At 61.7% G+C, this 12,928-nt stretch overlaps 1 protein-coding gene across 1 annotated transcript in view; it reads right to left on the reverse strand.

Moving 5' to 3' along the window:
- The window catches only part of MYT1 (myelin transcription factor 1), a 34,455-nt gene extending 23,909 nt beyond the window's left edge, over positions 1-10,546 (reverse strand). Inside the window, exons 1-5 of the mRNA XM_055303661.1 lie at positions 10,492-10,546; positions 9,628-9,658; positions 4,352-4,414; positions 3,426-3,673; positions 1,248-2,132 (exon numbers count right to left, since the gene is read on the reverse strand). Of these exons, the coding sequence (XP_055159636.1) occupies positions 1,248-2,132; positions 3,426-3,673; positions 4,352-4,414; positions 9,628-9,658; positions 10,492-10,546 (1,282 nt within the window). The remainder of the gene's footprint in view (positions 1-1,247; positions 2,133-3,425; positions 3,674-4,351; positions 4,415-9,627; positions 9,659-10,491) is intronic.
- Between the last annotated feature and the right edge of the window lie 2,382 nt (positions 10,547-12,928).

The following is a 12,928-nucleotide window of genomic DNA, read 5'->3' on the forward strand; positions in this document are numbered from 1 at the left end:
TTGCCCGAAGCCGCACGACTATGAAAAGCACGGGCAGGAATGTAAACTCAAACATCAGCTGCTGATCTCATGTAGCTTCTGTGGGCCAGGAGGGCCAATGAGTGTGGGTGACGATCCCCAAAGCACGGCCAATGTCCCACAGAAAGTCCTAGATGGAGTCATGGCCTCTGGGATAGTGTGGAGGCCCCGGCCACACTCTGCACTCCCACCCCAGGTAAGCCCCTAGGGGCTCCAAGGGCAGGACGCTGGCTCCGCCTCTCCAAGTTCAAAGGGGTGGGAAGCTGGACTTTGGCCATCGTGAGCCCCCCCTTCCTGAGTGCCCACCGCCCGCCGCACACGGGCTCCCCCCGGGGCTCACACCGGCTCAGCGCCCCAGTGTCAGCCCAGCCTCTCCCACTGCCTCACCCCGAGGCTCTGTCCCCTGGCTCCATGCCCTCGACTCTGTCCCTGGAGGCAGGATACCCTGCATCTGGGTCCCCCAATGTCCATTTCCACGGGTCTGAGTCCTCCAGTCGTGCGCTCAACAGTCTCCCACCACCGTCTGCCCTGATCTGGGAGCCCCAGAGTGACACCCCACAGAGGCCCCAACACCTGTCCATAGATTTGTGTCACCTTTGCCTGGTCTGCTTGCGTCCACATCCCCTCAAGACCTTGCTGGTCTGAATCTGAGCTCTCAGGCCGCTGTCCCCGATGTGTGTGCCCTTGGTCGCTATCCTCCGGGTTGAAACAATGTCCTCATCTGTGTCCCCTCGGCTGTGTCCCTCGGTATCTGCCCCAAGCCTGACTCATGTGAGTATTCACAGAAAATCTGTGCCGTGCGTCCCTACCTACCTACCACCTGGGCTTCCCCAGAGCTCACCCGGGGCTCCCCATGCCCCAGGTGCGTCTCTCCACAACCAAGGCAGGCTCCCAGGCTGTGGCCGAGCTGCTGGAGCCTGCTCACCGTCCCTCAGGGCCTCCTCCTCCCACCCGGAGCTCTGTGCCTCTCTCTAGACCACCCTATGGGGGCAGCGTCAGTCCTTCTCCTCGGTATCAACAACCAGCCTGTGATTATGTGTCTGTTTGTCCTTTTCTGCACCTGTTGGCCCCGCCCCCAGCCTGTGAGGGCTTCTGGCCCGCCTCTCCCCCAGCCTGCATCTCCACACCTGGGGGGCGGGAGGCGCTACCGGATGCGGGGAGGAGGGGCAGGTGCGCAGGGAGGCTGCGGGGAGGAGGGCCCGTGCGCAGGGCCAGGCCACCAGCCCTACCTTTGCTGCAATAGTTCTTCCGTGAGGCATCCAGGGGCCTGGCCGCCTTCCCTGGTTCTCCGGGGCCCAGCTGGCCTTGCTCGGTGGGTGGGCAGCCCGGCTCACAGACGGCTTGCACCTGCTCGGCCTTCAGGGCGATGGCCTGCTCCAGGAGACCCAGGTTCCCCCGCGTCATCATGTCATACATCTCCGACTCGTCCGTGACCGCAGACTTCTGGGAGCGTGAGTCTTCATCCTTGCCGTCGTCAGAACGCACCTCTACTATGACGGAGTACTCGGGCTTGGGGCTGGGAGATGCTGGGTGCCGGAGTTCAGGGGCCTTCTGGGTGGGGGCATGGGGGGCATCCTCCTGGCAGATGACATCAGGAACAGGGACCTCCTCCTCCTCCTCGTCTTCCTCCTCCTCCTCTTCATCTTCCTCCTCCTCCTCTTCATCCTCCTCCTCTTCCTCCTCCTCCTCCTCCTCTTCCTCCTCCTCCTCCTCCTCCTCCTCCTCTTCTTCCTCCTCATTAACCAGGGCAACTTTCATCTTGCTGGACTCCTCCCTGGCCACACCCTCCACAGACTGGGGCCCCGGCTCCTGGGAGCACTCCCTGCTGACTTCCACGACGTCCTCTGTGTCGTCTGGGCGGATGAACACGTCCTTCTCCCCCTCGTCACTGGTGGCCTCTTCCTCGGCCTCTTCCTGAAGCAGGTGCACCACAGCGGGGCCCGGCTTGGCCCCCTGGCCCAGGTCCTCCCCAACGAGGGTCTCTACGGCGATCTGGCCCAAGTTTAGGAGAGAAGTGGCAATGATCTCCTGGTAGCTGCTGTAGCTGCCCTTGGCGGGGCCCGCGGAGCTGCCGATGGGCTTGGATGCAAAGTGGGACTTGACAGGGCTCCTTCCTGCACAAAATCAGAAACATGTGGGAGCGGCGCAGGGGGGCCGCACCCCGCACAGCCTGAGGACACGCAAGCCCCGCCCGGAAGTGGACCGTGGCCGTTGGTGCCCGCGCCCTGCCTGGACCTGGGCGCACCGTGGGCTCATTTTAGGAGAGAGCCGGGCTAGTCGCTTCTGGTTTTGTAGCTGGGAAATACTCTGCTATTTTTTGTCAGCATCTTACCCTTATGTCTACTTTCTCAAGTCATAAAATGGAACTTAAAGAATACAACAGATTTTTAAGACTGCTTCGCAAATACAAAGCAGAAAACGAATTTGTGTCTTTAAAAGACACACATGGGATCCCTGGGTGGCGCAGCGGTTTGGCGCCTGCCTTTGGCCCAGGGCGCGATCCTGGAGACCCGGGATCGAATCCCACGTCGGGCTCCCGGTGCATGGAGCCTGCTTCTCCCTCTGCCTGTGTCTCTGCCTCTCTCTCTCTCTCTCTCTGTGACTATCCTAAGTAAATAAAAATTAAAAAAAAAAAGACACACGTGTAGAGCTCTTAACTGCCATGACTACGGCGTTGCAGGTGCTGAGGACACACAGGCCCTGTGGGATGGTGGACAAGGACGGCCAGGGGGCGGGAGCCAGCCCTGCCGGCCGCCCATTCCAGGAGGGGGCCAGCCAGGGCCGCACCCTGAACCCCAAACTGCCTCCTCTGTAGGAAACAGGCAAGCTGGTCCTTTCTACCTAGAGCCCAAGGGACCGCGCAGCCCTTTGAGCACCACCGGACACCCCCAGGAGGGAGCCCAGTGTCAGGACTCTCCCTGAGGATTGGCTCCACCATAGAAGACACCCCTGGCTCGGACACGGCACATGGGGTCGGGCCTCGGTCTCAGCGCCACCCCCAGGGCTCCACGGTCTGCCAGGCTTGGGGACATGCACGCTTCCCTCTGCCAACGTCTGGGTGCCCCACAGGGAAGCCGGGGTCCCAGGCACCCTGCAGCCACATCCCGTCCCGGCTCCCCCAGGGCCCGCTGAGGCCCGGCCCAGCGCACATGCACAGCCCTCGGCCGTCTGTCCGTCTGTCTGGCGTCTCTGTGCGCACAGTGAGGGGCCCCAGGCCCTCAGGCGCCCCGCTCCGGCCCCTCTCCAGGAAGCACCGCCGAGCGTCAGGACAAGCCCTCGCTTGTTCTCGGGAAGGGCTTCCTCGCGGCCCTTTCACTGACTGGGGCGGCCCTCCCGCGCACAGGCTGCGATTCTCCAGGGCCGCACTAAGCACCCTTTATTTCGGGGGAGAAAGAGCCACAAAGCACCTTCAGCTGGCTCAGGACGATGAATCTCCTCCTGTCCTGACATTTCAGCCTCGTCCTCCTCCAGAGTTCCTTCCGATTCATCTGAAACAGAGGCGTCCTTCACCTCGGCATCCTCGCTGCCGTCGGTGTCCACGCTGTAGCCCTCGTCCAGAGCCAGCTTCAGGGGGTGGGACTTCCGCTTGGACACCAGGTGCTCGGCCTGGGCACCCTCCAGCTTCCTCTTCTTGGCCAGAGGGCAGCTCTGCAAACTGGGAGGAAGGGGGCCAGGGCCACCCTGTCAACACCCCCTGGGGGCCTCCGCCCACTCTTCACCCTCTGCAGCCAGTACCCGGTTCTGAAAGTTTGCCTGTATGCCCACCACCATCCCTGCACTAGATGCCCCACGCTCACACGGGGCAGGTCGAGGTGGTGACAATTTTACATGAATTGTCCATATTAAAAACTTGTGATGTGCTTTAAATTGCATTTCCTTCCTCTCTCGTAAGCCCCAACCTCAGTGGCCCTGTCCACACGCTCCCCTGTCGGGAAGAGGACGGGACTGGCCCTGGGTCAGCCGCAGCCTGCGGCCTCCTGCCAAGCAGGTCATCAGGGTGCCCCGGCCCTCCCTCCTGCACCTCCAGGCCCTGCACACCCTCACACACCTGCACTCAAGCTGGCCGCCCCCCCGCCCAGGATGACAGCAGTGACAGCCATGTGGCAGCTCATCTGGGTCACCTCAACGTGTGGCAGGTCTGCTCTAAGCTCTCCCCACGGACTCATCCAGCCTTCAAGCCCCAAAAGAGAGACCGCGGCATGACACGCCAGGGCCATGTTAGCTTCAGCAGCCACAGGCAGAGATGGAAGGTTCTAGAGCTACAGTAGGGCCCGGAGCAGGAGAGGGTCTCCAACACCCCGCAGCCCAGCCTCCCTCCCAGGAACCTCCTTACCTGCGGTGCCTGGAGTACTTGCCCCGAATGTGTCCTGAGCCGGTGCACCCTGGCGTGGGGCAGCTGGGGGGGAGACAAGCAGCAGGGGTCACTCGGGGGGAAGGACCCGCCCACCCCAGACCCTCAACCTGGGGAGCAGGAGATTGTCTCCAAACAGTGCATCTCAGAAACTGCTTGCAGTTTGCTAAAAATTAATGAAATAACTCACCCCATTTAAATAAACGAATGGCTCATTACAATTTTATGAGTGTGTTTAATTAAAGATCTGTATGTATGAGATCAAGACTTCCAACATCAGCGGCTCCTAGACGGCTTCTTTTTTCTGTGGATAAGTTTTTCCCACTGCAGGCAAACTGCCACCAGGCTTCCAAGCTGCTGGGAAACAGGACCCTCTGCGGAGCCCCCAGAACCAGCTCCTGAGGCTGGCCCAAGGGCAAAGCAGAAACCTGGGCTTCTCACGGCCATCGCTGTGCTCTGAGGCTCTCGGGCCCTGCCACGCGCATCCAGGCAGGAGCGGTTCCGAGTACACATGCAGGCCTGGCCCAAGTGTAGGCCCCCGCTGCAACCCTCCTGCAGAACCTGCACCCTGATGCACGGAGGTGAGGCTGGGAGGGCCGATGACCCAGGGGCTACCCCTAAAAAGGGCAGAGGTGCTGCTGGGCCTCACACAGCCTGGGAGACAGCAAGTGCCCAGGGGATGAAGGTGAGGCCCTGGGGAATTCCTCACCCTCCACCATCACCCGTCTCCCCATCGAACCAAACCACAGAAAACTCTAGGAACTTCTGATCTTGGACACAGGGCATGCCACCCAACCCACTTCTCCTAGAGTCAGCTCCATGTGAGGCCAGGGTCCTGGGGGCCACTGAGCACGTCCACAGACCACAGACCGCAGACCGCAAGAAGCGGACACCACCTCGTTTCCAGAGCGGCAAACTGACACCCAGAGAGATGGAGAACACATGGGCAGTAGCCCAGAGGAGGCCATGCCTGAGCTCCTCCTCGGAGGGGCCATGCCCAGTGCCCAAGATGGGAAGACCTTGGTTTTCACAGGCTTGGCATCGCGGAGCCTGAGCTCCCCACTTCAGCTGGGGTGTTCCCAGATCCTGCAAGGGAAGAACAGGGTAGGCCCCAGAAAGGGCACGGCCCCCGACCTCTGTCTAGACACGCCGGATGGTCTCTAAGTTGATTGATCAGGGGCCTGACTGCAATGCACTGAGGGGCTCATCTGGCCCCGCAGGTCACACCCACCGACGCGTCAGGGAGAAGCAGGTAGTCTGTGCACGCAGAGCCCCGCCCACCCCGAGCTCAACAGCGGCTTGCGGGGGAGCGGCGGCCTCCGTGGAGCCCTCCCAGCTGGGGCCACCGAGGCCGATCTCAGGGCTGGTGTCCATGTGTTTAAGAGGAAGAAAGGAAAGGACGAAGAGGGAGAGAGGATGGAGCGGGAGGGAAGACGTGCCCATTTTATTGTGGGTTTCCTTTCCAGACAGACAGGACTTACCGCTGCCCCCCGCCTGTCTATTCTGAAATCTCTGCCCCACGCTTGCTTTCTCTCTCTCAAGAGCTAGCTTTGAGACTTTTCACAAAAGGTCCTTGTTACTGGGGATTTGAAGCCGAGGTCCCAATTAGCCGATTAATCACTGAGTTAATCAGGCAATTATGTGACAGCTGCTGTGGAGTCCTGTAGGCCACTGGCACTGCCCCGGAACACGTCACCAGCCCCAAGCCACACCTCCACCCACCAGTTCAGAAGAGCTCTGGCCTCCAGCCCAGAGGGCAGCAGGACAGGCTGGGAGCCCACGGGCGAGGAGCAGGTGAGGGCCCCTCTGGGAGAAGAAGCCGGAACCCCCACACCCCTGCTCTGCACACAGCAGCGGGGGGACGTCCGACGGAGGCCCCGTGAAACCTGGCCAAGGCCCAGCGGCCACACGACCAGCAGCCCTTGCCTCACGGCCCAGTGTCCCCTACAAGCCCCCCCAGTGCGGCAGCCCTGGTGCCCTCGGGGGCTCGGGGCCAGAACCAGCACCAGGTCCGGGCCCGGGAGCCTCTCCCCCCTCAGATGAGGCACATTCGGCCAAACCCCTCCCTGGACTCCCCTGGGGGCTCCGGAGTGTGTCAGGGACAGGCCGACAGCAGGGCGGCTTGCCGAGGGTCTGCTCGCACTCAGCACCACCGGGGGCCGGGGACCACTCAGGTCCAGGCACAAACGGCGGGTGTGAAGGGAAGTCCAGGTCGAGGCCAGGAGGGGCCAAATCCCCAGCGGAAGCCCCGCGCGCCCAGCAAACCCTAACCCCCCCCACCCCCACCCCACCCCCCCACCCCCGCTCCTGTCCCTGAGGCAGGAGCCAGCCACCGAGCCTCCGGCGTGGAGGGGGTGCTCTGCTGAGGCCCCGTGGCTGGGAAGGAGCCTGATGCAGGCGCCCCGCACGGGCAACTCTGTTCAAACTTAGGGGCAGCCCGATGATTCGGGAAGGGGTCAGGCGGCCGGCATCCGGGGCAGGGGTCGGGTGCCCCGCCTTCCTGCCAGCCCGCGCGTCCCACGGACCCGCTGCAAGGCTGCACGACGGCAGATGGCATGGAGTAAGGGACAAATGGCGGTGCCCACCCGCTCTTCCTCCTGCGAAGGAAACAGTGCCGGGTCCCTTCGCTTTCTGGCGGGCGCTCCGAGAGAAATCCAGGGCCGGAGAGGCAAAGTGGGCTGCAGAGGGGAGAGGGAAGGGAGCCTGGCCTGCTCCTGGTCGGCCTGCTGCTCAGCTCAGCCTGAGGCCGTGCCACTGCCCCGAGGGTGCGCAGCCTCCTGGAGGCAGCCCGAGGTGGGGGCCACACCTGACTCCGGGACCCCGAGGCATCGGCCCCCATCCACAGAGTGGGTCCCCCCAGGAGGGCTGCACCCTAGCTCGGCCCTCCCTGCCGGCGACTCACGCCAGGACGTTGCTATACCAGGTCACAGTGCGTGTCCCCTGCACTGGCACCCAGGCCATCAACCCCCAGGACCGGGGTCTCAGCTGCTCATCTGACCGCAGCCCAGCGCTGGGGGAGGGGGAAGGAGCCCGGCCCGTGGCACCTGCTGTGGCTGACACTCACGGGGAGGAAGGGCGAGAGCCGCCAGCGCGCCGCAGCCCACGTCCCCGCTGTCGCTCACGGTCAGCAAGTGGCTGTGACCACGGGAGTGACCGTCCAGGCAGAGCGTAGACTTCTCCGCTTTACGCCAAGCCGCCGTTCCCCAAAACACGAGGAAGGCTGAAGACGTAGTTGCTAAAACATTAGACGTCGATGCGTCTGTCCCTAGTTTCCCCTTAAAAACCGTAACAGTCTATTCCCAAGTACGCAGATTGAGACCACGCGGCGGACGGAGGCGCGCACGCAATCCCCGCAGACCAGCCCCCCGCAGATTGCTCCAAACCAGTTCTGTCTCCAGAGGCATTTTTGCTTCTGCTGTTTCAAAATTACAAGAGAGAAGCTGGCTCTTCGGATCTGCCTCTGCAAGCTCCTGGGTGGCTTCACCTGTCGCCCAGCCCCTCCCTCCACTGTCCTGAAGACGCCTCCCTGCTGAACACGTGGCCCAGGGGAAGAAGCACCTCCTCCTGGAAGCCCCTGGCCCTTTGAGTACCTACTGGTCCACCGGTCAGAGGGCGCCCGCTGGCATCAGCGGCCACCTCCCCTCCAGGGAGCCTGTTGGGGGGCCTCCCACTGGCCTGGTTTGGCTGCCCTGCACCCTGTGATTTAGGCCGAGCTCTGAGCAGTACAGTGTGTGACCCAGCTCCTTGGTCAAACGTGAACCCTCTGAGACTCAGTTTCCCCACTTCACACACGGGGTAATAACAGCACCCGGCAGCGCCTCCTGAGAGCGAAACCATGCTGTGCAGCCACTGCCAAGCCCATCACAAGCCTGGGAGTCTGGCCTCCTCTGTGCCCCATCCCTTTGTCCGCAATGTACAGCCTCAAAGGTTAGAGGGACACGGGGACACTCTGGGGTCCTCTCATTTTCCTGATTGGCAAAAGCCACCCTTCAATAACTCCAGTGCTGGCCCCAGACCTGTCCAGTTTAGTGAGAATCTTTCCTCCAGAGAATTAGGAAGCCCTGAAGCCCTGTACGTGCACAGCGATGTGAGAAGGGCTGCGCAGGCCTGGGGCGGATGGAGCAGGGAGGGAACTGCACTGACCCCAGAAACTTGAATGATCTGTTAGATCCCAGCTGGGGGTCTGGAAACTCACAGAAGGCCCCCGGGAGTCGTCGTCACCCTTGCTGCCGGGGGCCAGGGGCTGGGGGGCGGAGGGCTCAGTGCTGTGCTCAGCCCCAGAGCTGCTATGGGAACGACGGTGGGCTTGGAGCCCTTCTGTCCCCCAAGGACAAGCCCCCAGCAGGTTACCGCAGCTGCAGCCAAGCCTGGCTTCCTCTCGTGGGGAGTTGGTGAAAATCAAAGGGTGCCCCTGAGGCCCACCTGACTTGCCAGGTCCCTCAACGAGCACCACTTCCCTTTGTCCTTTCAAGCTGGAGCCAGAACACATTGGTGTAGCCCTTCGACCCACAGGTGGGGGACCGGGGGGCGGTTTTCTTTGCCGGTTACTGGGCATCATCAGCACTAAGCACCAAGCCTGGCACCAGAGGAGCCCAGGCCCACAGAGTGTGAAGTGCAAAGGTCGTGTGGGTGGTGGGACCCTGACACACAGACACTGGGCCGTCCCCCCGCTGCCACCCCAGGGGCCAATCCCAGGACACAAGCCGGCAGGTGACGGCAAGTGCACCTCTGGGGACAAGAGCCCGGTCCCTCCTGCCTTGACCCGGCAGATCCCCGCGGTGGGCTGTCCTCCCTTCTTCCCCAGGATGCTCGTGTCTTGGTGAGGCAGGTGAGGTGTGACCCAAAATCTAGAGCTCAGCCACTGAAGATCCCCAACACACAAACCTCTTTCTGCGTCTGGAGTCAGTGGGAGACGTGGGACCTGGGCAGCCTGTTCCCTCGTCTCTGGCCACATGGGGCCTCCAACCAGCAGACTCAAACCTCTGTGGGATCCCACTCCACGGCACCACGTGGCCGGCCGGGGACCGTACACACAGTCAGATCCTGGTGGTGACTGGGCGCGAGAACGCCCGTGGCCCTGATGGAGGCTGGCTGCGTGGTGCGGCCGGAGCAGAGGCGGGAGAGGGCAGAGGCCAGGTGAACACCGCCGGGCTCGAGGCAAGGGCTCAGGAGAGCGGGAACGCCCCGTGTGGGACGCTGGGGGTGCTCAGGGTCACAGGCATGCGCAACGCCGGGTGCTAGCAGAAAGCCTTTCTTACCTGAGGTCGGCACCTGTGGGCTCTGGGGGCACTGAGTGAGAGAAAGAGAAACAGGGAAACACATGTGGGAGTCCGAACAGAAAAGCCACGTTGCCCTCACGGCACAAATGGGATAAAAAGTGGAGGCAATCCCAGTGCAAACTGAACCCCTCCTCCTAGAATGTCCTACAGGGTTCCCCAGAGGCCCCCGTGAGAGGCTGGTGGTTGTGCAGAGTGGGCCCCATGCCCACTAATACGAGCTGTCCGGGCTTCAGGGCCAGGACAGTATCTGCTTCTCTAACTGCAGCTGGAAGTCAGCTTCCAACAGGAAACTCAGCCCAGCAGATAAGGCTGGACGGAGAGAACAGATGGGCCACTCAGCTGGGCCCTAGTGACGGGGCACAATGCCCTGGGGTCCGACTGGGCAGCTCAGCTGAAAAGCTCAGTGCTCGTGGTCCCGCATGTGTTCATGGGGTCCGGGGGGTGAGGCTGGCCAAGCGGTCTCAGGGGGCCTTGGCTCCCTGGCCTCCCACCCCACTGCGACCGGCATGCTGGGAGGACAGGAGGCTGGGGGCAGAGGGCTCGCAGCATTCCGACTCCAAATAGAAAGATCTCCCGACTGAGCTTTGCCTTTCCCACTCGGTGGAGCCGTCTGTCTCCTGTCGCCACCCCAGGCAGGCTTGTCGGGACCCCAAAGCAGACGCCTCAGGCACCTGAGGCTGAAGAGGCCCTAGGCCACCAGACACCATGGACCCCAAGTGCCCAACGCACGGGGAGGAGCGTCCCAGGGCCTGCTCATCAGCGGTTCTGTTCTCCTGAGCAAAGTAGCATGGACCGCTTTAAGGCCTGGGACCCCGGGCCAGAGCCGACGGAGGGGGCACTCACCTCGGACGGCCTTGGAGCGCGTGCGAGCCCGCTTATCCTCATTGTCCAAGCTCATCTGCAAGCAAAAACAACTGCGATGTTCACGAGACCCAGCACAGAGCCACCCCTCCAGGGCTGCGCCGGACCTCCAGCCACCATCTGGCTCCAGCTCTGCTGGGGACGGTGAGTCTGTGACAGAGACGCAGGGAGTGGGCTCCCGGAGGGGAAGGCCTGAGGCCCAGAGCAGAGACCCCCAGCCCTGGGTGTTCCCGCCGCCTGCTCCCAGCCCTCCCACCTGGCGAGGAACCCAGGCAGGAGCCCCGCCCCGCCCCCTCCATCCTCAGGGGTGGTAGGGTTTCTGGCACGTGGTCTCCTGGCGTGGCTGAGGAGCACCACCCACTGCTCACGTGGGGGTGCCAGCTGCTCAGGCCTCACGGCGGGTCACCCACAGGGCCCCAGAGCCGGCTTCCCATTCAAGTAAGTGCCTCACACGCCAGGATCATCCTCTTAGAAACAGATGGAGGAGAACAGAATGGGCCACCACAGAGCGCCCAGAGAGCAAGAGCCTCCGATTTCTACGTGCTCTGTCCCGGAGAGAGCCCGGGGAGCGTGCGTCCCTCGCAGTTAGGGACCTCCAGAGCCCTACCACCCTGGGAAATAGAGAGCAGGTCAGGGATGGGCTTCAAGTGTGCTGGTAGCCACATTATAAACGCAAAAGGAGGGTTGCCCGGGTGGTTCAGCGCTTAAGCGTCTGCCTTCAGCCCAGGGCGTGATCCTGGAGACCCAGGGTCGAGTCCCACATCAGGCTCCCTGCATGGAGCCTGCTTCTCCCTCTGCCTGTGTCTCTGCCTCTCTCTTTCTGTGTCTCTCATGAATAAATAAATAAAATCTTTGAAAGAATAAAATAAAATAAAAAAATAAACGCAAAAGGAAATGTGAAACGGATTTTAATACTACAGCCTTGCTTAGCCAGATCTACCCGACACACTGTGACTTCGACAGTAATCAATATAAGAAATTGTGGCCGGGACTCTGTTCCGGGCTAACTCTTCAAAAGCCTGCGTGGGTCGTGGACTCTCAGCACATCTGGGTTTGGCTGGCCACATGCCGGGTGCCCGCGACTGCTGCTGTACGGCGAGCTTCTAGAGGTGGGAAGCAGGGTCAAGTGAAAGTCCCCTGAGGGCAAGAATGCAGGCCAAGGGGCCTTCTGGACGGGACGCACAGGCCACCCCCCAGGGATGTCGCTTCTCAAAGGAAAGGATGAGAGGGGCCTCCTGAGGGGCAGAGCACCCCACACCGTGCAGACACCTCACGTCCCCTGGTCACCCCACCTGAGCCCATCAGGGAACCCCCACGTTCCCTGCCTCTGACCAACTTCCATGGGGAACACTGTCCATACAGTCCTGCAGGGAGTCAAAGGAGGGCCCTCAGGAGGGTGAAGCCTGGGCACAAGGGTCGCAGACAGCCCAGGGTGGGGGTGTCCCCGGGGCCTGCAGGCTGCCGCATAGAACCGTGGGCATGTGTCAAATCTGGGCAGGTAGGGATCCCTGGGAGGCGCAGCGGTTTGGCGCCTGCCTTTGGCTCAGGGCGCGATCCTGGAGACCCGGGATCGAATCCCATATCGGGCTCCCGGTGCATGGAGCCTGCTTCTCCCTCTGCCTATGTCTCTGCCTCTCTCTCTCTCTCTCTGTGACTATCATAAATAAATAAATTTTTAAAAAAAATCTGGGCAGGTAGGTGATGAAGAGGTACGAGGTAGGAGGGACCCCAAGCCGTTCCTTGTTTCCAAGGCCGGGTGAGGTGTGACCCATGCGTCCCGTGAGCCCCAGGAGGCCCCAGGAGAGCCAGGGCCCATGAGGCTCGCCACCCATCCTGTTGTCGGGAAGGGGAGGGAGGTACTCTGGCCGCCCCAGGCCGTAGCCCAAACCCACACGGTAGGAAAGAAGGAGCAGAGAAAGGAAGGAAGGGCCACAGGAAGGGCCACGGCCCGCACGAGACAAGGGTCTGCGGTCTGAGCTGACACCCCGACCCGCAGAGAAAGGGAAGGGCACCCCCCATTAGTAAGATAGAATTTGCAGAGTGAACCTCCCACACAGGCCGCGCTAACCTACAGTGATTTATGTGATTTGTTAAGGAAGAAAAATCAAAACCTGGGGTAATTTATGCAACCTGTCGACCCCGGGCTGCAGAGCCACAGTGTCACGAGCTGTGCGTTTATTACAGCCTTCCAATAGCACAGAAGACAATTACTATAATCTCTATTTTTAAAGCAGAGGTTCCCCGTGGACCAATGACTCACATTTAAAGTGAAGAGAGGAGCAGGTGTCAAAGGGACTTCATTACATTTATGAGCCTTCAAATGTCATCTGCACTGAGCCCAAGCGCAGGGCCTTCCGACGTAGGCCGCACAATGGAGCTAATGCGTCTGATTGCCGGGCGCCTGCTTTCAGCTGAAATG

Source organism: Nyctereutes procyonoides, unplaced genomic scaffold (genome assembly GCF_905146905.1).
Source record: "Nyctereutes procyonoides isolate TBG_1078 unplaced genomic scaffold, NYPRO_anot_genome, whole genome shotgun sequence".
Taxonomy (NCBI): domain Eukaryota; kingdom Metazoa; phylum Chordata; class Mammalia; order Carnivora; family Canidae; genus Nyctereutes; species Nyctereutes procyonoides.